Source organism: Nymphaea colorata, chromosome 11 (genome assembly GCF_008831285.2).
Source record: "Nymphaea colorata isolate Beijing-Zhang1983 chromosome 11, ASM883128v2, whole genome shotgun sequence".
NCBI lineage: Eukaryota > Viridiplantae > Streptophyta > Magnoliopsida > Nymphaeales > Nymphaeaceae > Nymphaea > Nymphaea colorata.
In genome coordinates this window covers 5,801,994-5,829,435 of record NC_045148.1, presented here as the reverse complement: position 1 = coordinate 5,829,435, position 27,442 = coordinate 5,801,994, and the positions used below count along the sequence as shown (strand labels likewise).

General features: G+C 39.1%; 1 protein-coding gene across 1 annotated transcript; it reads right to left on the bottom strand.

The window, feature by feature from the left end:
- Positions 1-18,841: 18,841 nt before the first annotated feature.
- LOC116264939 (dihydroflavonol 4-reductase-like) lies at positions 18,842-25,237 on the bottom strand. The gene is made up of 5 exons (XM_031645405.2): positions 25,005-25,237; positions 23,673-23,842; positions 22,568-22,928; positions 20,317-20,518; positions 18,842-19,172 (listed from the first exon to the last, which is right to left on the bottom strand). The coding sequence occupies exons 1-5, from the start codon at positions 25,159-25,161 to the stop codon at positions 19,016-19,018; spliced, it is 1,047 nt and encodes a 348-aa protein (XP_031501265.1). The 5' UTR covers positions 25,162-25,237; the 3' UTR covers positions 18,842-19,015.
- Between the last annotated feature and the right edge of the window lie 2,205 nt (positions 25,238-27,442).

Sequence of the window (27,442 nt, the reverse complement as noted above, 5' to 3'; positions counted from 1 at the left end):
TTTTGTTAAAACGTATTGCGTTGTGCCCCTATAACTAAGAACACGTTTGTTCTTTCAAGATCTCTCCGCATGGTAATAAACACATAAGATGAGCATATTAGTTAATTATGTGTATATAAGAACATAATTCTTCTTTATTTTGTTATACGTTCTAGCATAAACACGTATGAACATCATATTAGGTAGTTCCGCTACTACACAGTAGCTAAGAAAGAAACACTTTAGATGACCTAGCCTTAATAATACACTCAACTAATTGCTTGAAAATAGCGTTGTGTCGGAGGACTCCAGGCTGACCGGAGGTTTACTTTCTTGAAGGGTTTTCAGAAAACAAGGGATAACTTGCAACCTCCACTCCCTCTTGTTGGCCTGAGAGTCACCTAGTAGGACACGTAAAGTTCAATACTCGAGGTACATCGTTCTTTGGAAAGCTGAAAAACTGGAGAGATTGAATGGGCAAGAGGCCAGGGTATCCAAGGAGCGTAACAGTGACATCAATTTGCTTTTCTTGACTAAAATATAGCAAGCATCGACCTCTCTCTCTTTCTCTCTCTCTCTCTCTCTCTCTCTCTCTCTCTCTCTATATATATATATATATATATATATATATATATATATATATATATATATATATATATATATATATATATATAGTATTGAAAATGGATTAGATCGAAGACCAAAGGTTGGCAGTTTTATAATTTTTTGTTGTGTTAAGTCCATCACTCCACGTCATGGTCATTAAAAAAAACGGTGTTTAAAAAAAAGTTAAAAACACTCAAAATAAGTCAACAAAAAAGGTAAAAAAACGCCAAAATAAAAAACACATTTTCGTTTTTTCATTTTGACATATTTTAATGTTTTTTTAGTGTCAGACTGCTTATTTTTTAATTTTTATTTGTTGCTTATTTATTTTATTTCATTTTTCTTAATTTTTAAATGTTTAAAAAATTTACCATATTTCTTTTCGTAAAGCTTACCATATAAGCTGAATCGATCTCGAATTGGGCCAGCTTGGCTCCAAAAACTCGAACTTGAGCACAACTCAAACATTAGTCGAGCTTCATAAAACAAGCTCAAAATCAACTCAACTACACAATTTCGAGCTCAACTCGCTTGAGTCGTTTAACTGGTTTATGTTAAAATGTTTTGTCTCTTTTAACTTGTCAACTCATTTGATTGATTCAATTATGATGAACCAGTTTTACTCGAGTAATTTGAACTCGACTTATTTAATAATTCGAGTATAAATTTAAACTTGATATCAACTTGTTTATAAACAAGCTGAGCTCGAGCCTATTTTTTTCAGGCGACTTCGAGAGGAGTTGATCAGACTCGTAACGATGTTATAAAAAGAAAACAGAAGGAAACTTCACTATTTAAAATCCAAAAACAATATTTAGGAGTTATGACTATGGTCCACATGCACCCCGACTCTGAAGTCAACCCAGATTTAATAATCTCCCCATAAAACTCGACGGCTTCCTTCCCCATCGAAAAGACAAAGACACGCCGGAAACAAAGAACCTCAATTTCTCTCGAGAAGCTTTGGTTGGTTGTCCATACTTTGCCATTTCTCAAGGCACCATTGTCACCACTGCAGCTGCGTCCTAGTGCCTTGTGGAAGACAGAAATGTTCACAACGCCCGACTGCAATCTCCGCCATTCGTCTCGGTGACCGTGCAAAGATGCGAAGGACAAATGGCAAAAGGCCAAGGTCTCGTCCAAGAGGAAATATCATCGGATACCTCTCGAGTGGAGAGTTAAAAAGGGAGAGGGAGCTGCAGGCCACGGCACGGAAAAGCCAGTGCACAGAAAAAGAAGCGCGCACACCGCACGGCTGCAACGTAACAACAATGATATTGAAGGAGAAGACGACTGTGCAGCAATTAAGAGGCCTTTGGCGTTTCTTGCTTTTACCTTTATTCGTTTCCTCCCGATGTACTACTCCATAAATAGCGCCAGAAAAGAGCCATCGTCTACTCTTCAATACAGGGACTATGCCACAAAAGTTGTAGAGCCGTTGGAAAAGCAACAAATTTTCTTTCCTTTATTCGTTAATTATGGACGTTTTTTTTGTATTGAGGAGACAACTTCTTGTGTCTTAATTTTGGAAAGGCTCCAATTTAGAGCTGTACATGAGCCGAATGAAACTTGAGATAGGAGCTCAACTCGACTAAAAACATCGAGTTTGAGCTCGATTTCCTTAACTCGTTTCTATTAACCTATCTTTTCTCTTTTAACTTGTTTAACTCGTCAACCCATTTAACTCATTAATTCATTTAGCTAATTCAATTATGATGAACTGGGTTTTTCATAGTTGAGTTGAGCTGAGCTGAGCTAGTTTAAATGGGCCGAGTTCTTACAACTCAAGCTTAGAACTGGTTTAATATTTTGAGTACAAATTAAACTCAAGCTCGAGTTGAGTCTTTTCGAGCGAGCTTGAGTCGAGCCCAAGTTGGTCGACTCTATTGTCTTGCCGTACTCAAATTGGATATGCTTTTGTTTGATCATCACTCAAAAAGTGCTACAAGCTCAAGTTTGTTTTGTTGAGAAATTTGATGAGCTTGATTGCCAACAAAAGCTCACCCAATAAACTTACAAGTTCAAGTACGTTCTTATGGAAAATATGAAAGGTTAACGTTTTTCTTATTCTTCTTTCAAGTAAAATTATAGTGATGCTCATTGTTTTTTGTTAAAGGTGCTATAGTTGTTTCGTTCATTTAGAACCTAAGAAATGGCATAGGGCAGTCATACAATATTTGATAGATATCAACAAAATTTTGGGGTTTGAAGAAACCGATCGATAAACAAGAATACACTTTCTTGAATTAATACCAAATGAATTGCACTGAAAAGAAAAATCTCATTTCTTATCTTGTGTAACAAAAAACCTGATTGTTTTATTTTTCTTGCTTTCTTGCGTTAGAAATATGGATTGCTAAAGAGAACAGAACTTGGAGCGAAAGAACAACTTGCTTCGCTAAGCAGTACAGTAAAAACTCAAGATGAGAAGAGCCAGGTCTGCTTTTTTGTCTTAAGTAAAAGGAAAAGGAAGTACTTTTCTTTTCTTTTCTAGCTAGTCGCACTGGCAAGGTACTGGTTGATTGAAGGAATAGATGACGAATTTTGTAGGAAGAGAAATATGTCTGTGCTAATATATTTACAAATGTTGCTAAAATTTATCAAGTTGTTGATTTGATTGGACAACCAAAAGATTTAGAGAACCAACAAGCTGAATCCAAAACAGAACCATTTGTGAATCAGATCAGAGTTAAATCTTATATTTTTTTCCCAAAAATACAGTAAAAGAAAAAATAAAAGTACATATCCCTATTTGATGGATGTTGTATCAAATGAAAAAGGATTCGATTCAATTTGAATCAGCCAGCTCGGTGCCGGTTTAAAAGCATTACTCATTTATACTGCTACGATGGCTGCTAATTTATTGCAATTTAGCTCAAAGAAAAAAACTAGCACATGTTTTGAAAAGATGACAGCACCACTGCTTTTCACCAACTTTATGAAAGCACGTTCAACTTTTTGTCCATTTAACATGACACACTAGAACTTCAATTTTCTTTCTTTTAGCCATTTCCTTTTTCGTGTAATAATTCAAGCACTTAAACGTGTCATTTATTCAAACATGGGTATACTTTTGCTATTTCTTAAAAGATTGCGTATGCTTTTGTAAAATTTTATTTATTCGTTTTCTCCCAGCAATTGAAGATTCTGCAGTTGCCTGGATGTTACAAACTATGCCGACACCCAATAAATATGATTCAGGCAGTTTATCTGCCATGAACAAAGGAAGAAGATCATATGAAAATCTTTTCTCTCTCCTGACCACCTGGAGAAACCTTTCTTATTTTGAAAACCAAATTTCAAGATCAGGCCCATGTAAGCAGTAAATGATGGTTTCATTACTCATGAAAGTGGGCACTTGGCAGATTAGGGGCTTGGTTAGCCTTCTAAAAGAGACCTCTCATCTTTGTGTCAGTGATGATTTTTACCGGCACTATCTTCCTACGATGAAAAGAAACATGGGTAAAACCTTTACCGATGCGTTTCCATGTTTCACCGGCATGTTCCAACCATCGGTAATGCCTAGGTCTTTTGTAGTGTACTTCCTCAGCCTCAACTCCATGATGATGGACGATAGGTTTTTGGTGAGGAAGTCTGTTCTGAAACTCCACTATGGTGTCAAATACTGCAAGGGCATATCTTGCATTATTAGTGGATGAGACCTTTCTAGAACTCAGATCCGGCTGATTGAGATTAGCATGCGTTGGTTCTTCATTCAGTGTATGGAAAGAGAATCAAAGAAGAAGTTTATCGTTTGATGAATCTATGTTTTATGTGATCCAGGGACTCGCTTGCATGTTCTAACCCCTCCAAAAGTTGGATTAAAAACATATTGATCGTTATTTACTTAGTATGATCAAATCAATGGAAAGGGGCCTTGAGAAAATAGCTTGGTAGGATGTGTAACTTCATCTCCTATCATGTTTCCATGAAGTTCTCATAAATCAATGTTTACGAATCTCCTCATCTAGTGTCGTCTTCTACTCAGTTTAAACCATGGCCTCATTTTTTCTTTAGTCCTTATCATCAGCTATTTGGTCATTTATTTGAGATTTCTCTTACACATGACCACTATTTTTCCCTATGAGCTGATCCTGAACCATATTCTTGCTTCTTCATTGTTTGAACATTCTTCTCAAATGATTCATCTTCCTCCATCAAGACCGGTGGCAGAGCCAACATAATTTTTAAAGGGGGCTAATGTATAAGCTTCAAAATTTTCACTGCGGCCAAACTAAATTTTTGGAATTTTTAGTAGCAAAATTTTGATTTTTAGAATCTCAAGGGGCCGGGCAGGATCAAGATGGCATCGAATGTATTGGAGTTAAAGGTTTTATCTAATTTGCCTCCTTAAAATTTTCTTTCCCAATTCCTTTATCAGAACCACCATCCTTTACTTCCGTTGAAGATAACCCTTTTCTTCGATTTCTACTCACAATCTTTGCATATGCCCAACTCTCCTTAGAAACCCGATTTTCTTTTCCTATCACCTTACTATAATCAGGTACAAATCAACTAGGCATATACATGATAAAAACTAACCCTTTTCTTCGATTTCTACTCACAATCTTTGCATATGCCCAACTCTCCTTAGAAACCCGATTTTCTTTTCCTATCACCTTACTATAATCAGGTACAAATCAACTAGGCATATACATGATAAAAACTTAATCATACCATCATATGCTACTTTTAAAACAAATATATATATTGTCCCCAATTAGATTCCCACCTCTAATCATGACTCAAAAGCGAGGAATATCGATGCATGTTCCTGCAAATCCTAACCATATGAAAGATCGGTTCTGAACTTCCACCACTACCAAATCACCCTCCAATGATTCCGCTATGACCACTTGGAACATCCTTTTTGTTCCATAGGCAGCCCAAGAAGCTGCAGTCAAGGAGAGACCTTCATATTTCTCTACCTTGAGAATCTCCTAGTTTCTTCTATGCGTCACCAGCAGTCAACCACCAAACCCAAAAGATCCTTTATGAAGGATGACATTGAACTCCTCACCGCTATCAACGCTCAGTTACATGGAAAGAACCCCTTTCCATAAATGAGCATTTATGGTCTTTCACTTCCACATACTATCCAATAAATTCATAAAGTACTTATATTCTATACTTTTCTTCCATGAATCGCCTGCGAAACAGGTGCATCTGAAAAGAAGTTTCATGTAGAAATGGAAAATCCTAATCTTCCGACTGATTTTATAGACAATCAAAGGGTTCCCATCCCAATTCTGTACATGTGGATACTCATGCAGCAGATCTGACCATGATCTCCTCGTAGGAGGATTCCCAGCTAAAACCCTGGAATCATGGGGGCTAAGGTTTTGCAAGTCAGCCACTAGTGGGACTTGCTTTCTCAATGGAACATCTCCCCATTTAGTCAAACATTTCAATATAGGAACTAAGGTTTAGTACTTTGAGTTTTCTTAAGCCCAACATAATATGGATTAAGCTTAGCTTCAAGAACACTTGTTCTTATGGTTTCTACAGCACGCCATCAGCCACGACAAAGGTAAAAAATGAAAGAGGCGCGTCTCAAGTTTGATGTTCTACAATATGCAAGTTAATTAGTAGAACATTTAAGATTCTCGAAAGTTAAAGACATCGTCTCGACTTTTGACGTTTCTCCAAGAATTTCTATCGTTCTCTAAATGTTAAATGAGGACCACTGTTTACAGTTTGTCAAAAGGGGTGGATGAAAATTGCCAAGGACAAAATAGAATTTAAGGAAAGACTGATCATTCTAGGGCAGCTTTGAGAAGAAATTTTGCCAAACCTCAAAATCCAAATGCTATTTGATATTTGGACTTAAATTAATCAGATCTCATGTCCAATTCACTGCACCATAAAAACTTGTTTCAGCCATAATTTTGTTTCTATTATCAGAATTATACAATTTTTGGTAAGTATAGACGGCTTAAGACTATCTCTTCCATTCACCTTTCAAGTGCAACCAACAAAAATAACTTTTTTGGCCTAAAAATTAGATTATGCAAACTTATTTTGATAAAATTTGAATTTCTACCTCAAGAAAAACTAAATTAAAATATAGTGAAGACGTTTTTCTTTCCAATGTTTGATTACATAAGAAATTATATATGTGTACATATACAAACGCACGCATACATTGGCCTAAAAGAAAAAAGATTGACACTTAGAATTAGTATCTAATTAATTTAAAGATGTTGGGGACCAAGGATTCAACAAACTGAAAATTTACTTGCTTATAAAATACAAACTGCAGATAGATGGTCTTAGCTTCGCAGTGAAATCACGAAAAAGAAACGTCCCATCATCTTGTAGCAACACTTACTAGTTCATCCAATGAATACTGCAATATGTTGTTATGAATATCACGAGGTGGATCCAAGGTCACATGACTAAAGCCCCTTGGAGGAGGTCTGTAGAAGTAGGATGCAGTAGTCTCCAACTGGAATGATGGACCTAAGAGTTTTACCAACCTGCGGTGAACAAGTCGAACTTAAACCCCTTTAGGAAGAATGTACAGTAAAAAGTAAAAACCCAATGGCAAAAAACAGATGGTAATTGAACAATAAGGCGTCTGCTCTTATGTAGTAGGTTAGCATTAGAAGATCAATTCCTAAACATTTTCCTCTATGGCCTGTTTCACAAAGCAAAATTACTGCATCATATGGTTTGAGATGACTAGACTTTGGGCCTGTGCAAGCTCAACGTTTGGGTTCATACTGCCAAAAATATCAGGCAATCGATGACATAATCCAAGTTCTACTTAACTTGATCGTAGTGAAATACCATTTTTATTTTAGGGAAAAAAGACAGTACGTGCTCGTGTCCTTGTTGCAACAATCACAGACTCACAGGAGTTCATACAGTTGTCGTCGCCTGCATGCAAAAAAGACCAAGCTCACGAGGCACTAAGAGTTTGAAACCCCCAGCTAGTATCGGTCACGACAAAATGTGGAATGGTGTCGATCGGGTTTACCCTTCAGTTAATAATAGGGACCTCACAGAGGAGATTTCCTGTGCTCAGAGGCCAACACCAGCTAGCATAGAGTTCGAACTCTAGCCACAGAAAATGCGTATTATTTAAAAAAAAACGTTAAAAACCTTAAAAACTGGTCACCCAAATAATGTGAAAAAACACATTTTTTGGCCATTTTTATTTTATTTTTTTGCATTTTTTTCATTATTTGCCACGTTTTTATCGTTTTTTATAGTTTTTAATATTTACCAAATTTCACATTTTTTGCAATTTACTTTAAGATTTTGGCCACTTTTTTTTCTGGCCGAAAGGTTGATGTTTTAAAATTTTCCAAAATTTTTCCGTTCTTATACCCGTATAAAACGTCGTTGTTTAAATTCTGAAAACGATATCAATTTATGACCACGGTTCAAACCAGCCAAGAAGAGAGGATAACGGATCCCTCTATATAAGATAATTATAATAATTAACTTCACTAGATATGGTCATTCTTTAAACACTCCTCCTCAAGTTACGGATTCACAAGCAACAATACGAAATCATATTTGTAATGGTTTCCATGAAGGTTTTTAGAAGCAAATTCCATCCTTATTAGTATGTAAGCTTCATACAAGGAATTCAATGATATCAAAGTTAAGGGAAACAAACACCAACCCAGCTTGGATTCGATGTACATCTAAGAAAGCTTGGCTGGGCTAATTAATGCCACAAATGGTGCACCAAAGTGCATATGGAATAATAATAGAGATCTTTTCGCATACTTGTTAACATGGTATCACACTATTTATTCCTTAATTTCTTTCTACATGGTCTGCTGCCCAAGCCAATTGGAACTTGTGACATGAGACCATAGCTTGGTTCTAAGCAAGGTCCTTTAGGCCGTCTCCTTTGAGCCAAGCCCCCTCCTTTCTCAGCAAGCTTGAACTATCTGAGCAAGCTTGAACTATCAAGGACCGCAGTACTACAAGATAGACGACATTAAGTTCAAAATGTGTCACTGAACATCCTTTGTGGGGCATAACAAACCCACCAAAAGCATCAATGAATGTCGTGACACTATTACCATTGTATGGCATAGTAATGGAATGCCATAAAGGAACGCTTTCTGTGACGTTTTATTTGTGCCACTGAAGAGTCTTCACTAATGCTGGATTAATTATTAACATCAAAGCGCGAAAAGAACAGATTAAGTCGGTTAGTTTGCCTCAACTTCAGATAACATGACAAGAACGTGCGCCTCGTGGTCCAACATATTGTGAGCTTCACAGCTAGCCTTAATTTGGGGATACATGAGTCTGCCCAATAAAACCAAAAGAGTGCTCTAAGTACTTGGTAGAGAGGTCAGCTCATACTAAACATTAAATTTCAGCTGTAAGTAAAATGACTGGTGCTTTGAGATTGTCCAAGAAACACCCATACAATTAGGGTATTCGAACCCAAGTACTAGATCTCTTCCTTGTTGGGTCTAAGTCACCATGCGGTTGGAATTATCACAATGTGAAAAATTGGGAACTACTTTCTTGCCGCCTTGATGGAAAGCCAGGGAACTTTTAGTTTACTATGGATATGCCTCATTGTATGCAATCAGTTCCAAGATCAGTGGTCCTAAAATTATCACTTAATCATGATCACATCCTAGCTAGGCTCTCTCTCTCTCTTTCGCTTTGTCAACTTTATTGTGCAAGCTTTACTACAAAAAACCGAGGCATTACCAACAACCAACACATGTTGGAACCAGACACTAGCCGAGGCCAAGGCGGGAGACGACGTAGGCCTGCAGCAGTCAAGATTTGGTAAAGGTTGAGGTTGCAGGAAGTGAGGAGCAATCAAGTGAGGCTAACCGAGTAGTTCAGCTCAGTCCCAAGACCGAGCCCAGTAGTTGGTCAACAGGAGGTCAGCGAGCCAGGGCATTCAATGCCTAGTCAGACATGGAGCCGAGCATGGATGAGTCAGGCTCAACTGTGGTCAACTTCACTCCAGGAGCAACGATCAAAGTCAACCACTACAACAGCTACATAGGTCTGACCTACGCGCAGCAGGCCCAAACCCAAGCGATTATCATGGATCAGTCCGAGACAGACTAAGGAGGCACAAAAACAAAGGATCGGTTCACTCGATTCGAGTTAGATAGGAGTTGCTTTTGTGTTTAACTTTACTTGTACCGTCTCGATACGAGCAGCGTGACCTAAGATGCTCAGCAATATATAAGCTGAGTTAGCGTGTAATAAACCCTATTTGGAAATTAATGCAAGTTTGATTCTTCTCTTTCCTCCCTCGTGTGTTTTTCTTCTCCCCCTTGGCGGCTGTCTTGGTGCCAACGAAACCTTCTGTTGGTCTTGTTCACCAGGAAGGAGTATTGACGGAATCCTCGAGCGACAGTGGCTGGAAAATCGTCATTGGTGTTCCTGTTCAGTGCAATTCCTAGCATGACAGCAGAGTGTGGATGACAGTACAATCTGCATGGCCACGGTAGAAATTAGCAGCCGCAACCACCACAGGGATTCAACAATGAATGATCTCAATATTCAAGCGATTGGCGGTATATTCTGATGTTGCAAAACGACATCCGACAAAATCTTATGCTAAATAAGTACTTGATCCTCCGCCATGGTAATTTCTGCATGTATTTCGTAGATTACCACTCTGATCGTTTCTCAACATTGATGCCTCTCTGAATTCCATCTAGGATGGTCTAACAGAGATGCAGATCGGTAGAGTTTGATTTAGATTGAAGAATCAAGCACGATTGAGCATCAGATTCCATTCTTCGGTGCATTCTATGTCGGTCTAACACTGGGATTGGTATTTGGAGAGATCCTTGTTTGATTTTGGGGATTATTGTCTCATTCAATTGTTGATTGAAGTATCTGTATTTGGCGATGAGGATCGACCCAACGGAAGACAAATTGAGTGGCATTTGATCGAGGGAATAACTACATTCTCGGTTCAGACTGACTACCAAAAAGTACCTTTGATACAGTAAGAATCTTTGGTGATCAGCCGACGATCTGAAGGGGGTTTCTATCCTAGGAGGATTGTCTGAGTCTTAGGAGTATTTTCCCAAATTTTGAGGTGATTTGGAGCAGAATCAACGGAGATATCGCTCACAGTCGGAATCATGCGACAATCGGTGGCGTTTTAGAATTATTTCTATCGTCAGGTGGATGCCCCAATCTTCAATAGAAAATTGGGAAATCCCTAATTTCTGGTGAAATACCTCTACAATCTTACTCCTCGATCGATTACTGATTGATTGACATTGATTAACTTGTGGATTGTTGGCGAATTTGTTCAAATCGATCGGGAGAGGCATCGCAACTATGATTCGGGAATCACAGAAGATAGGCGGCCTGTGTTGTGTTAATTAAGCAGTAACTTCGTTGTTTTTGTTATTGCATCCAATGCGATTCGGGAGCTTGGAATCAGCCAAGGAGATTGGAGTTTAGCTGAGTGCGAAGCATAGTACCAACCGAGGCATTTGTCCTCTTTATTATAGCTTCGTCGAGCGCCGGGCGAGGCCCCAACAGGTGAGACACTTTTCCCTCCTATAATACCGTGGGCGGGCGCACTTGCTTTCAGCTAGTCATATTGGACTGTAGCCGGCAAGGAATCCTTCGAAGCACTTACTGCAGAGGACACATTCCCAGGCTACCTTGACAACTTAGGGGTAGTAGGGCGTGGTTTGTGCGCTTAGGGATTGTATGAGAGGATGTATGAATGGTCTGCCTGTATGCTGAGTGAGATGAGTGTTTAATTGTATCGACAACGTTTGTATTAAGCCTCAAACCTTTAGCAATTTTTGTAGTAGGAGATATTTGGTTCGGGGAAGACCATCTTGTACACCTTGCTTTACGGGATATTTGCGGCGGGCTTGCTGTCCAACCAAGGAAAGATTTTTGTAAAGTCTAACTCTTTAGCCGTCTTCGTGCCCTACCCCAAGAGACCTTGGGAGGACATCTGGCCTTCAGTAGCATTCTACAGCACTACAAGGTTGGGTCCTAGCAGGACCCGACCGACACTACCAGCTAGGTAGCCTACGTACTCAACCACATGGTTCGGTCCTAACAGGACCCGACCGACACTACCAGCTAGGTAGCCTACGTACTCAACCACATGATGATCAGTCCTACCATGACAATGGCACCGATCAGTGGCATGCTACCTACAATCTGCATCGATGCCGATATCCCTCCCTACCACATGACTGTGGTGAGGATGCGACTACCTTTGTCATGGACATAAAATTTTTGAGGTCTACATGAGGAGTTCCATGGGTGTGAGCAGCAGGACATGCCTAAGGTGTGCATGGAGTTCCTGAAATTCTCGGGCACGGACCTCGAGCATTGGCTCTTCTAGGTATGTTAGTACTTTACTTGCAAATAGATTCAACTGCATCAATGCGTATGTCGTTGCTCCCTTAACTTGGAAGGTGAAAACATGAAGTGGTTCACATGGTTCTGAGTTGATCCCGCGTGAGCCATTTACGGCAACTAGGTGAATATCATGTGGTCGGCCTTTCTTTTCAGGAGAAGTGGCTTGGACCTCACCCAATTTGGAAGATGTTCTAGTTCTCCATGTGTGCCAAGAATGGTAAGCATCGGGCGGGGTAGGTCCATCGAAATCAACAAGAATGAGTGGTAGGGTGGGGCTGACATGGTGTCCTAGTTGGTGAGTGTGGGCCTCAAGTGGAAGATGTGGAGGTGACTGGTTGCTGACTTAGCTTGAGGGTTCGAGCATCTTCCAATTTTGGCACTGTCCTTGAAATGGGTTGAGACTCAGCTCTTGTGGGCTCAAAATAAGTGGATTGGCTAGGGTTAGACTGAACTTCATGATCTACTCCACATGTAGACCATACCTAGGTGCGTTGGGCCTAGCCAGCAAGCCAATAAGTGAAGGGCCTAAAGGAATCTCTGAAGGGCTTGGCACCTCTCTAGCTCCAAGCAACGTGATAGAATACTGATCACTATTAATCTGGTGGCCAAGGTCTGTCAATCTGTTGCGGAGGAGTTGTGGTTGATGCTAGCCAAGGATAGGCCGATGATGGCCTAGACAATCTCGATAGTGCTCATGTCAAAGGCCATAAAGCCGCTCGCATCCTCTGTATGGATACTGCTAGCAATGCCATGGCCGGCAATGGCTGGCTATGGCAGTATCTTGGTTATCATCGAGGATGCCAGGTGGTCCCGAGAAGGGCATGGCTGAGCCATGGCCAAGCCATGGCTGACTATGGCCAGTTATGGCCGAGAGTGGCTCAGCTGCCAGGGCTGCGATGACCGGCAACAGGGACTTGGCCAAGTGCTAGTTGGCCTTGGCTCAGCCATGATAGACCTTGGCCATGCTAAACTTGGTTGTAGTATCTACTGCTCCTTATAAGGCTAGGTCGACCATCTAATGGCCGACAATGTCTGGGCCTTGGCATGATGATTCATCGTCCTCTTTGTCGGACTCTAACAATGATGATGAAGACTCTGAAGATGAGGATGATGAGCGCTACTGAAATCACAACCAATGACTCCGGCAGAGTCACAGAAGATCTCGCAGTCTAAAGCTGCTTCATTGGGCGAAGCCATTGAATTTGAAGCCCAAGGATGATAAGATAGTGAAGCCTTCTGACCCTGCCTCACAAGTGAAGCTGAAGAGGCAGAAGATCTCGTCGCGAACGTTGAAGCAAGAAAAGATCATAAACCCGATGGAAACAAGACACCTCAGGACAAAAAACAAATAGTCAATTTTCCCTTAAATTCCTGAAATGAGATATTTCCTTTGCAGCATTGATGATCGAACACTCATTTATTTATTTTTATCAATTGCACATATTTTAATAAGTGACTGAGAGCCCCGATTGCTATTCACACGAGTTCTTGATAAAAAAAATTCAAACTGTTCAGATCTATTTTTGGATTTAAGTGAAATCGAGACCACACGGGAATTTAGGGTGAGGTTTTGGTTTACTATCTGTCCACTTTTACTACTCCATTCTGATTTCAAAATTTGAACGTGGCTTCTGACTTGCGCGACATGCCATGCCAAGGTAACATCATCCCCTCTTGGTACATACCGCTTTGCTCGCAAGACACAAATCGTATAGTCCATCGATTTCCTTTGAAAACCCTTTCACTACAATTACCCTGGCCTCTGAGCTCTTGCCTTTTCATATCACAGATTTCTCCGCTCTCTGTGTAGTTTGCAGCAGCCCTTTTTCCTTTTGTCCAGCAACATAAGAGAATGGATGTCTAACTGTGGTCAGTGAAGATCCCCCTTCTCTGTCTAAAACCTAATTTCCCCTTTCTTTTCTTTCTAAATCCAAAGGAAAAATGCTGGTTAAGGAAGAGGAATTGAGCGATTCATCTTCTTATTCAGAAGAAGAGGAAGAGGAGCAAAAGAAAATGAAAGTTGAGGAAGAGGAATCGAGTGATTCATCTTCTTACTCAAAAGAAGAGGAAGATGAGCAAAAGGAAAAGACAGCGACCACGGTGATGTCTTTGACGCCGACCTGTTCCTTCACGCACCGTGGCAGTCAAATGACTGCAATTGTTCCACCTGTGCCTTCATTGTCATCCTCTTTGTCGAACTTTGACGATTCGTCGTCCTTTTTATCGGACTTTGACTATGATAATAAAGACTCTAAAGACGACGATGATGGGCATGAGCCAGTGAAGTCACAGCCAGGGATTCCGGCAGGGTCACAGAAGGCCTCACAATCTAAAGCCGCTTGTCCAGGACAGGTCTCAATGAAGCCCTTAAATTCAAAACCCAAGGACAGTAACCCAGTGGAGTCTTCTGATTCGGGGCCAGTCTCAGTGAAGTCCTTGAATTCGAAGTCTAAGGACAGTTAGACAATGAAGCCTTCTGAGCCTGCCTCACAAGCAAAGCCGAAGCGTCCTGCGGACAGCTCCAAAGGAGATGAAAGCACGATGAAGAAAAATAGAAAGAATAATAATGAAGCAAAAGCAGAGGCAAAAGATCTTGCCACAGACGTTGAAGCAAAAAAGGATGATAAACCCAATGGAAGCAAGACCCGTCAGGACCAGAAACAAATAGCCAATTGTCCCTTGAATTCCTAAATGAGATATCTCTTTTTGCAAAATGCCATCAATGATCGAATGACCCTTTATTTGTTTTTATCAATTGCACAGATTTTAATAAGTGGTCGAGAACCCCGGTTGCTATTCACATGAGTTCTTGATGAAAAATTCAAACTGTTCGGATCAGGTTTTGGATTTAAGTGAAACCAGACCACATGGGAACTTAGCATTGGGTTTGGGTTGATTATCCGATCCATTTTTACTACTCCATTCCGATTTTAAAATTTAAACATGGCCCCCGACTTGTGGGGCATGCCTTGCCAAGGTAACGTTGTCCCCTGTTGGTAGATACTGCTTTGCTTGTAGGACACCAATTGTATCGTCCATTGATTTTCTTTTGAAAACCCTTTCACTATGCTTTCCCTCGCCTCTTATCTCTTGCTTTTCATCTCACCCGCTCTCTGTGTAGTCCTTCTTCCTTTTGTCTGGCAATGGTAGAGAACGGATGTCGGATTGTGGTTAGTGAGGATCCCCCTTCTCTCTATACCCTAATTTCATTTTTCTTTTCTTCCTGAATCCAAAGGAAAAATGCCAGTTAAGGAAGAGGAATCGAGCGATTATCTTTTTATTCAGAACAATAGGAAGATGAGCAAAAGAAAATGTCAGACTGAGGTAGAGGAATCGAGTGATTCATCTTCTTACTCAGTAGAAGCGGAAGATGAGCAAAAGGAAAAGATAGTGACCACGGCGACGTCTCCAACACCGACCCGTTCAATAGTGCACCGTGAAGTCACAACCGGGGACTCCAGCAAGGTCACAGAAGGCCTTGTAGTCTAAAGCCGCATCTTCGAGGCCGGTCTCAGCGAAGCCCTTGATTTCGAAGCCCAAGGATAGTAAGATAGTGAAGCCTTCTGAGCCTGCCTCACAAGTGAAGCCGAAGGGTCAAGCGGACAACTCCAAAGAAGATGAAAGCATGAGGAAGAAAAATAAGAAGAATAATGATGGGAAAGCTGAGGCAGAAGATCTCACTGCAGATGTTGAAGCAAAAAATGAGGAAGAAAAATAAGAAGAATAATGATGGGAAAGTTGAGGCAGAAGATCTCACTGCAGATGTTGAAGCAAAAAATGAGGATAAACGCGATGGAAACAAGACCCTTCAGGACCAGAAAAAGTTATTTCAAAGGGTTTGGGATGCCAAAGACGAGATCAATCTCCTCAAGAAGCTCTTCCATTACACAAAGGAGGTAGGGAATGCACATGATCCTAATAGTTTCTTTGAGTTCTCAAGGAAGGGCTTGATGAAATTCAAGAAGACCTAACTCATGGACAAGGTTCGAAAGCTTAAGAAAAAGTAAGAAGATATTGTTGCTAGGGAGAAGAGTCGGAAGACAATGGCATTCAAGACTCCTCATGGACCTGAAGCTTTCTCTATTTCACAGATGATTTGTGGGGAGAAGCGAAAGTATGCTTTTCAGAAGGAGACGAATGACCCATCTAGTCATAAATTTCCAACTAAGAACAATGATGGGGAAGAGAAAAATTTGAACAACAATAGGACAAAAACTTTGGCATGCAAGCACGAAGAACTTGAATTTTTTGTGTTAGATGATGAAAACCTTGTAAGGTTTTTTGAGAATATGGAGGTTGAAGTAGTTGATAAATGGATCAAGTTGGCAGAACCTTCGAAAGTGAAGAACTTACAAGAAAAACAGAAGAAATTGGAAGGTAGAATGTTAGAGATTGCGTATAAGAAGGCAAAGCTTGCTTTTGAAGTGTAAGACTAAATTTAATTTAAAGTATGAACTTCCTCGACTAATAGAAACGGTGACCCGAGAAAAACGAATTTTATTAACATTTCCAACTATAATACCTTCTCCTTTCATCCACTGCGGTATGGTTTGCAGCTCCAATGTCAAGATACAAAAACTCATTTTAGTTTCATCAAGAGTCATTACTATGAATGCCTTGGGTACATCCTAGCACATTTTAGTCGTTACTATGATAGGCTATTTCTAGTTGTTCTTCTTCCCTGGTCTTTCAACAGCGTTTGAGCTTCCAACATTTGAACTAAATGTGCTTTGACCCTGCAACTGTCCGTGTCCAACTTGATTTCAGCCTAATCCTCTATAAGCATCAAAGTTTCTTAAGTATTTTCAGTGGCCTTTTGCACTTTGTTCTACAACATTTAAACTATTTTCTCCTTGTTCAACAGAAAATCATATAAATTTGTAAATGAAAGCTTCCAACAGGGGCATTGGAGATAATAGAGGCTACAAAACTCTTATCAGAGTGACATGAATCATAGATGAATTAGGAAGTGTATTACCTATAGCAGCCCAAATGTTGGCAAGGGTCCTCATCCAATTAAGGTAAGAAATGATATCAGACGATGCATTTTCTTGACAAAATTCAACTCCTCTTTTATTGACATGATAATCCTTACTGCAGACTGAGAACTGGACCTTGCAAGTCCTATCAAAGCTTCACTCGCAGTTTGGACATGAATCATAGAACTTGCTTGGTCACTGTTTCCTTAATCCAATTCAAGGCCAGTTGATTGTAATCATGGCAAGTAACATAATAAGATTGTTTTACTACTGATTGTTTACTATCTAACTATGACGCCACATAATATGATCCACCACAAACTTCATCAAGTTCTATAAGAGCAAAACAGATTCGATCTGGTATTTCCAATATATACAGCCGATAATTGCTTTTGTCTAATCTGATAAAAACTCAGCTCGCTGTTATGTTCCATTTAGTAAATGAGATGAAAGACATAATCACGTACAAGGTTACTAAACAAGGAACCAATCTTAGAATGTTAGTGGCTCTGATATCATAGAAGAGAGATATAAATACAGAGAAACTGACAGTCTCATATAAACCGACAGAATTGGATTAATTAGGTTCTTAAGTCTACGGAGTATGGTTGAGCTCCAAAGTCTTCTATCCAATTATCTGGTTGTTCAGTCCTATTGAAGGATGGATGATTTGAGTTGCTCCTATTGCCTTAACGGGGACACAAATTCTGCATAGTTGTCCTTTGACAATGAGCAATTTTTTGTTTTGTGACCATGTCCTCTTAGCACATGGCTTTTTCTTGATTGTTTGTTGTCTTCATTCCTTATTCTGGCATTTTTTTTATAGTGAATAAATGGAAGGAGCCACCCCCAGCTCCTTGCAGCAAACAAAAAACTATTGGGTATGACGCGTAAGTTTTATGAATATACCGTGTCTTCGTTATTTATTCCCACATGGCGCTCATATGTATAATTGAGGGGAAAGTATATCATTGAATTGTGTAAGCATGAATAGCCGATTCAAAATAGGTATCATAACACTTTAATAATTAATGATCTAATAATTAATGATTTAATAGTTAATGCATAATTTCACTGTGAACTACTTGAGCACTTGAAACATGTGAATGTCTCGCAATTTCTCATGAATATGCTTCATATGAAAGTAGCACATCTGTCAATATATCGTGACAAGTGATAATTATTGGATTTGTGCAAGTCCCCTTGGTCACTCTGCTTGAGTCTAGAATAGCCAAGGGAAGACCGTGTCCCAAGAATTTTCTGCAGCTCTAGCTCCAAATTTTCCTTTCACTTAGCAAAGAATGGCTGAGAGAAAGCGGGGAAACGTGGCAGTGGTAGGCTACGAATGATACTGAGCGGATCATCATAGTGGCATAAAAATTTGATTTCCGGTTCATTTTCCTGTGATTCGAAACATTGATTATATGAACTACGGATTTTTCTAACTCTTTATTATTTTTCTTCAGCTCACATTGAATAGTAGCCTTCAAGTTTGCAGGTAATGTTTGGAAGAAAATAGAATGGCTTTGTTTCTTTGCAGGAAGGAAAGACAAAATAGGGCCATTATCGTGTGCTGATCCATAATACCATTCTAGCAATTTATCATGATATGCTATTTATTCACACATGACAGAGAAAATGAAGTTAAGCTTTTGCATTGTCGCAATAACATTCATGAATCTACTGTTTTCATGCATTAAAGTTGAGTCTGAAATGATCCTCTAGATTGCTTTTGATGTGCCTTCAGTAGCCATGGTTAATTTGCGAGGACGAACGTTTAATTACCGTATCAAAGTTCAGATATCCCTTTAATTGGTAAACCAAAAGATGGTCTGCAGAGTTAGTTTGGTTTAGTTAAAAGCCTTTACACTTAGGACTGTGAAGATGTTGTTTTGTTTCCAATGTAGCTTAGCTTAGGAATGTTACAGCCAGAAAACATGGAATATATATTTTGAAGTCTTGCTGATCATGAAGATTACAAGCTTCACATTCTTATTCACAGAAACCATATTGAGTCCATCAACGACAAAGCTTTTGATCTATGCAAAGAAACAGTCATGGTTCAGCACAAGCCATCTCCTAAGAGCTGTGCCATCTTACTCTTCATCAGTTTTAAGGAATCCCTTGCTCTGGCAGCATTTTATGGCTCCCTCATACATTTCCTCGAGCCCATACTTGAATTTGAATCCCAAGCTCAACAGCTTCTGAGAAGAGAGATGCACTGGTTTTTCTTCCTCCAAGCCTTGAATGAATCTGTGGAAGAGTTGAGTTGAGGGATAACAGGAAGAAAATGAATAAGTAAACAAGTGGAACAACCCAAATGTCTAATCGCTTAGTAACTCATGCGGAACTTATTAATATAAGGCTGGCAATGGTTTCGTATAGAACTGCCGAACAGACTACATTGGAGATCCATTATGAATCAGGTATGGAACAAAAGAAGATGTCAAAATAAGGTTTCATACCCTCAGATCCAGAAAATTACAGTCTTGTGTAAATCTAAGAGGCTGAATCCAGTATCAGTATGGTTACCCTATTGGAACAAACCATGCATGTGTAAAGGGGCAGAGCCAATGGAAAGGGGGGCGTCAGGGGCCGTGGCCTCTCCTCAAAAAAAAAATTATTTATCCTATATAAAAATTTTGAAAAATGGTATTTCAGCCCATCAAAATTTTGAAACTTTAATTCAGCTCCCCTTATGAAAAATTTCTGGCTCAGCTATTTGTTCAACAATAGGAAGGTGCACTCCAATGAGATGAGGCATTACATCATGAGGAAGTGATCCTTCAGACCCTTCTTAGATTCTTGATCACATGGAATCCCGTCTAGTCTCTGCCGCATGGTTGGGAGCAAAGAAAAGTTTGCAATGCCTGCTTTTATATGAGAACACATTCAAATCATATAGTCCGAAGCTGCTTAACTTGATCAAATCAATCATGAAAGATGTGACCCCAATTTCCTAAAAGTTGGTAGAGAAAAACATATTTATGGAAGAATTGCAGTTAATTTGTTTCAAGATAATTGATTTGGTACAAGTTAGAAGGTCCCTTGTACAGCATAAACTATATGTATAGTATGAGTTTATTGAAAACAACTTTTTCTACGTCACACGCTGCTTTCAGAGATGCATACGTGCATGTATAGGAAACAACAAGGTTTCAAAACCTAGTGACTCAAGACGGAACTTGCAGTGAATTGACTCAAAGACTAGTTAGGTCAACTCAGTCACTTGGCCTGGTTTTGATAACTTCATGTTTGGCAATGAAGTATATTTTTATTTGTATCAAAGTGTTTTTTATTCACATTAGACTCATGTCTTACACATAATGTGTATATAATGTGTGTGTGTGTGGAAATATTTTGAATTGAGGACTAGCGAGTATGCATGCATGCTTACTGTTGAATAAGAGAATTGGGAGAGAAACGAGGGAACTTCGTGGAAAGGAGAGCAGCCAATTGGTGGATGGTGGCGTCGTGGGAGGAGCAAATGTATCTGCCCTTTGCCTCGGGACACTCGAAGAGGAAAATGTAAGCAGAGGCCAAGTCGTCTATGTGCACATACTGCATCTGCTTCAATAGTTTGCAGTGCTCTACGTCGCCTGCGTGCCATTAATTTAATTAGCATGTATCACCATTCATCGACAACCTTCCTCTTTAATGATCATCCGCAAAAGCAACGCCATTTCTTGTTTTACTCACATAATTTCTGATATCAATTGATGCTTTTGCGTCAAGAGTAAAAGAAATAAATTTTAGAAACAGAGGAAAAATAAAAACTCATTCGTCTGTAAGGAACATATATCTATGTATATAGAGGGGTGGAGGGAAGGGGGGCGCATGGGCGCTGGCTCCACTTCAAAAGTTTTTTATTTTTATTTTTATGTAAATTTTAGAAAATTTTGTTTGTCCTATATAAAAATTTTGAAAAATGATATTTCGGCTCATATCAAAGAAACTTTAATTTGGTTCCCCTCATAAAAAATTTCTGGTTTTGTCCCTGTGTATATACATGTGTGTAGAAGTGTTTCTATGGGCGCATGCATGTGCCCTTACACATATATACTAAGAGCTATTTGTTTCGAGAAACGACAATAACCTCTTAACACCCGATAGTTGTTTTGATCGTAAAAGTATTGATCAACCTTTTTTTATATTATAGAAAGTTTAAGATATATATTTTATAAATTAAGCAGTTTTATTTTTCTTGCAAGAAACAAAGGCATGAATGAATCAATAGATAATTATTGAAAACGTATGCATGATGAACTTTAAAATTGTGAGATTGTGTTGGAACACACGGATCAAAACATATAAATGGAACTGTACAAAGAGAAAGAATCGGGCCAACTCGAGCTCAATTCGAATTTTGAGTTAACTGAGCTTAACTAAAAACCTGTGCTTACAAATGAGTTGAGATAGAGTAGGGACAGAGACATGTGTGGGCAATTGCCCACACAGTCCACAAAATTTTTTATTCTTATATTGATATTTCCGAGATATTGGTGCCCCTTAAAAATTTAAGATTTTATTTCTAATGCTCCTGGCCAGAATTTTCTTGCTCTGACCCTTACATGAACTTGCATCATTAAACTTGAGTAAGCTCATTAATCTTCATTTTTTTTGTAATTTCAAACTTAAAAATGTGTCAAAGAGATCAAGTCAAATCGAACCTTAGTACGTGAGCTTAAACCAGTTAAACTTTAACTCGAGCTGACAGCTCAACTCAAACTTGAGCAAATATGATCAGTTGAGCCAGACATAGCTCATGTACAGACATACATATAATTGGATTATGCCAGATTGTCTAAGCCTTCAATTACTTTTTTGTGCCTACAATATTGGCATCCTATTTAAAAAAATATTATGTGCACTGTGCACAGGCCCCGATGTAAGACATGTGGACTATTGCCCACTTTTAAGATGGTCTTGACCCACTCTTAAGGGCACGTGTCATGCCCACACGTTTGTGCACCTTTTTATCGTACACCTTTTTATTGTGTATAGGCCTATACATATAACCACCTTTGGTCTTATTTCTAATGAAACCAAATATACATCCACGGTTTTCTTTGAAAGTCATAACTTTTGGCCACAAATTTATACCGGCCTAGGCTTTTGCTCATATATATTTAACAATTAAAGCAGTTTGTGCAATTTAACTTTACAACATAATCTTCACACTGACAATGATGTAAGAAGAAATATGTACTAAACCAATTATTATTTGAGTTTATACGCATATTTTTAGCCATCAAAACATTGACGGTTTTTGTTACACCAACATTGTAGTTCTAATTATATACATATCTGTTTGCAAAGCTTGTTATGCACACCGTTGCATGTAATGACCAAAATACCCTTGACAAAAATGAAGATTTTAAAATAATATAATTAAAATATACATTTCTTTATAAAAAAAATTCTAAAATATTTTAATCTCATTTTTTCCATGAGTGCCTATTTGTCGCATGCACTGCCCTGTGTAAGCGACGATCTCCACTCCTTGTTTTATACTAACAACAACACTCGTGTAGTTATTTTAGTTAGTTGAATCTATGGCCACGTACGGGAATAAGTTAATATTGAATTAAAATTTCTTCAAAGAGAGAAGAAGAGAGAAAGCCTGAGGAATGGTTGTGGATGCAGACCCAGAACGAGCGCCATGGTGGTGAGGAAGCTGGGAGGGAAGTTGGGGGTAAGGAAAGGGCCGAGGACGCTGGAGGGAAGGAGGGTGACGACCTCCAGTGGCGGGTGAGCCTCCGAGAAGTCCAGAGCCGCCTTCTCTGCCAGCGTTTTGGAGATGAAGTAGGAGGCACCGGGGACGTCTAACTTCCGGCAGTAGTCAACGTCGCTCCACAGGCTCTCGTCCATCACCTGCAGATCAGGCCGGCCGCTGAAGGCGACGGCACTCGCCGAAGATGTGATGACCACTCTCCTCACGGTCTTCGATTTGAGGCAGCCTTCCAGTATGCTCACCGTTCCCTCCACTGCCGGCTTTATCACTTGATTCTGTCGGCCGACGCGGCCACATGCCGGAGACATTTTTGTTAGCTTGCTTGCCAAAAAACCAAACGAGGACAAAGCTGCATGTAAAGCTCGAAATTAAGTAAGTTTAATAACTTTTTCAAAGGGTGCAGTGTAGAAGAATTGGTTGGGCAGTCCGTCTTAAAGTGGGTGCTATTATTATGGACTGTTAAAAAGTAGGTTTTGTGGTGTTGCTAGCTTTTTGGGTATTATTATTATGAACTATTAAAGGTGAGAGTACTACGTTGAAAGGTGTACCTCATTTTACCCATATCCCTGAGAAGTAAGAGGATGAATATGCTTTGATGTCATATGGTTGAATTGTTATAAGTAGTTTGTTGTTGAAGACAGCAGGGCCAAGATAGGAATTTTTTATTGAGGGTAACGGTCCAAATATAATTTTTCAAATTTTTTATGTAAACTAAACAAGATTCTTTTAAAATTACGTGTACATTTTTTTTTTAACTTGAAGGGAGGCCATGGCTCCTGCCCACCTCCGATCTGCCCCCAACCAGCTCCGCCCTTGGCCGCAATTTACGGCGTAAGGATGGTTTATAGTGGCTTTAGCGATGATTGTGGTCCTTTTAGCGATAAATTTTTAAATTTGACCTATCTAACAACTATACTATCTGGTATACAGCAGTACCTTTTCCACCAAAAGAGAGTGTAGATCAAGACATCAATCCTAGCACTTGAAATTAGAATTGGTTCCTGATCACGATTACTTGCCTCAGGATCTGGTTCACTAAAATTAGTGGGATGAGCGACGTGAAAGACTCCAATGCAACCATCAACAGCAGCATCATAACTTCCAGGCTTGCTGAGATCCGCGTCCACAATTTCAAGCCTCTCTTTGGCGCCTTCAAGACTCTCAATGTGTTTGGTCTCCTCATGAAACTCTGTCCAAATTATATTACTTGTCATTAGTACGTTTGGTCAAGAAGAACCCTGATGCTTGGATGTTATGTAAGTCAATATTAAAAACTTCTTCATATTAATTGGCTTCAGAATAAAGGCCCCACTTTTTTACATGTCTACGCAAGGGGGCCTAGCTAGGAAAATAAAAATGTAAAGCGTTAGTTGCAGGATCTCCCTTGTTTGTCCATAAAATAATTCTACAATTTAAACGAATGCATATGCATATATTTATATATGTACGTATAAATAACTGTAAATATATGTTATGCAAAATAGAACTCATTAATATGTACATCGACCAATGTTTTGGTGTGGATAGGCAGCTACCGTTAAAGCAGGTTCAATCCAACTAACCATCCCATGGACGAAATCGGGAAACTGAACCAAGTCCTCACCCTACCATCTAATTAAAAGGAAACACCCCAAAAACGATCCACTAAGCTCCAATAAGAGCAGTTATGGTTCAGTTGTATTCAATCTTTGGGTAAAGAGGAGGTTAACAACTCACCATCCCAAGAAAACTAAAATGCTTCTCCATTCCTCCTATCTATATGGTTGAAGACTATGTTAGGAGTTGGGGAGGACACGATGCACTCGTTAATTAAAGTAACCTGATTCCACATTTTACAGTTTAGAAGAATAACACCCATAAAAATCAAACAAACTACAACACACCTTGTAACTAAAACCTAAGTAAGTATCCTACCCAAGCAGCTGTGCTGAAGGCAGATCTTCAAGTCTTATAGACATCATTCCTTGCATAAGAAGGTGGGTAAACTAAGCCTTCATATTACAGAGGAATACGAAGATACTAGATGCTTTGTTTATTATTTCTTCTAATTAGCAGATCCAAATTTTGTTAGTTTTATTCTTCTAGTTAGTTAATGGATTTATTCTTATTCTCTCTCTCTAGAGTTATTCGTATACACATTCTCTCTCTCTCTCTCTCTGTGGGTATGTAGCATATATGATTGATTAGGCCCGTTGACAATTTCGTCACAAGTTTGATGTCACGTACCGCCAGTCTGCTGGTTTACCATGCAGCCCTACTATTTTCCCACTAATTACCACAACGAACACGCCAAAAGAAATGTCAAATAAAAAAATATAAAACCAAAAAGGAAAAAGAAAAAAAATACGCACGTTGGCCGGATCTTGTGGTGGCTCTGACGGAGTAGCCGCGTTGCAGCAGCCTCATGATCAGCCACGACGCGATGTAGCCTGCGCCTCCTGTGACGCACACAAGTTTTCCCCTTCCCAATTCCTTTTCATCACCTCCCAGTACTACTGCTCCGGCCATTGCTGCTATTCCTCTCCCCGCTCCGGCGCAGATGGAACGCTTGTGGAAGAGACAGTGAACCACGTCTGCTGATCTTCCTCCTCTTTTTATAATCGTTATATGCCTGCCCTCGATCTGTTCTTCCAAGTTTCAGACAGTTAGGTGGGAGCCTCTGAGAGGAGAAAGAGGGAGTAGCAGTAAAGACATGGAACCGTGTTGACTGACAAAAAGAAAGTGCTACGTTCTCAACAGTTGAGTCATTTGGCAACAGTAACATACTATTGTCCAATAAATAAGACAAATTTATAAAATATTGTACGAGGTGTGTGGTAAATCTAACTTTTTTTTTAAAGAATTATGAAATAATAATAATGTGTTATTGTTTTCAAACCAATCTTAAACAATATGTTTAATTTGGCAATATGAACACTTTTTGTGATTGCAACACAATAGTTACTGTTATATAAATCTATTATATTTTTTTACCATATTCATAAGACATTACATTTATAAAGTGTTTTTACTCTCAAACAACTCTTGAACGCTGATCCTACATGTGGGCAGTTGCCCAAACAGTTCACAATTTTTTTTTTTACTTATTTACTTGTTTATGTTATACCGGTGCCTTTCGATCGTTTGCATGCATCGTAATTTCGTTAACTAAGAGATTTTTGGTATGAAACTTTGAATTCCTTTATTAATTCCTCATTCTTCCTAAGCTAGGTTCTTTGATAATCGATCCTAATATTCTTGTTTGAAATAATACTGGCTCAGATGCATGAATCTGCAGGTGTCTGGTTTGCTTCAGTCATTAGGCTTTTGACCCTTATTGAATGATCTTATTTTACTATTCAAAATAAAGTAAAAAATGAAAATAAATTAAAGTAGACATTATAAACATGCATTACCTTTCACATATTAATGTCACCATTCAATTCCTGGTTGCGGCAACCTGTTTGGCATCAACGCGTAGTCCTCGGTGAACGTCATAAATAATGGGAAATGATGGAGCACAAGAACGGAATTATATTCCCAACGGCTTTGTTTGTTGGGAAAATATTTAAAATTTCCAACGGCATTTTACATCGGAAAATAAATGAGATTGCCAACAGTTCTTCACCTCAATCAGTGAAATTTCTAATGAGACCGAATTTCCTCAACGGCCTTTTACATAGAATTTTTGGATTTCTCTGTTTTGGTTTGGACGGAAAAATCTTTTGGCCTCCCACGACACATATGGTTAGATGTATTGCATTAAGCAGTAGGTTAAATCATACCTATAAGTTGCGATACATCAAATTGCCTTGATCAGATTAACTTCAAAATGGCTAAAGGATATCACTATATATATATATAATTTGTCTTTTTTCACTCAAAAACATAACTAAGCAATTGCTATGCTATTATGGCTCTCCCCCACCCACATGTTCCCCCCAACTCCGCAGCTGAGGAGAAGCTTTGGCTTCCCCTCCACCCACTGTTGCTGCTGAGTTCGTGAGTCGCTGATGCATTATTGACGTGCAATGCTCAAAGTGTAGGGTTATACTGATAGTCGACGGATCCGATATATCCTTAATTATATCCTTTTTTCGGATATTTACATATTTAGATTCAAATTTGAATAAAGAAAAGCCATATTTGAATCCAAATCTAAAATCCGATTTTAAATCCGAATCTGATCCAAATCTAATTTTTATATTTATATCCGAATGCGAATGCGAATTTTGAACTGGATTTTGCCAATTTTTAAAATTTAATGACATTAGATACAAGATATTTGTCTAAAAATAAATCTGATCTGAATTTGTATCTGAATCCAATCAAATATTTATGTATGTCCGAATCTGATCAAATGTCATTTAGTAAATCCAAATCCGATCCGATTTTTTAATCGGATATTAATTTTTTTTTATATCTGATTTTTTCGGATCGGTTCGGTTAAATATCCGATTCAAATCGGATATATTGACATTCCCATATAAAAGACTTCAACATTTTGGTTTATGAGTTGTATGTAGGTTCAGTGCATGCTTTGGGTTTTGCCCTAGGCTTTGCCCGTGACATACCAAACACTCATTTGTAGGCAAACGGGCTTGCGTGCACATCCCTTTATGTTGACCCCTCAAATTAACTTAAGCTCTGGCACCAAACCCTTGACGTTCTTTACCCGACACCATTTTCATTTGTTGGTCTAAATTAATATGCATCTATATGTAAAGGCCCCCATGAGCGTAGAGTAATGGGTCAGTTCGATCCTTGACAATTTTTTCTCTCTCTACTATAATTGGTGACGGTGGGATGT

Coding starts and splice junctions, on each gene's coding strand:
- LOC116264939 (XM_031645405.2), bottom strand. CDS start 25,161: ATGGCCGGAGCAGTAGTACTGGGAGGTGATGAAAAGGAATTGGGAAGG. Junction 23,843..25,004: donor CACCACAAGATCCGGCCAAC/GTGCGTATTTTT, acceptor TAATTTGGACAG/AGTTTCATGAGGAGACCAAA. Junction 22,929..23,672: donor TTAGTGAACCAGATCCTGAG/GCAAGTAATCGT, acceptor GTCGGCCGACAG/AATCAAGTGATAAAGCCGGC.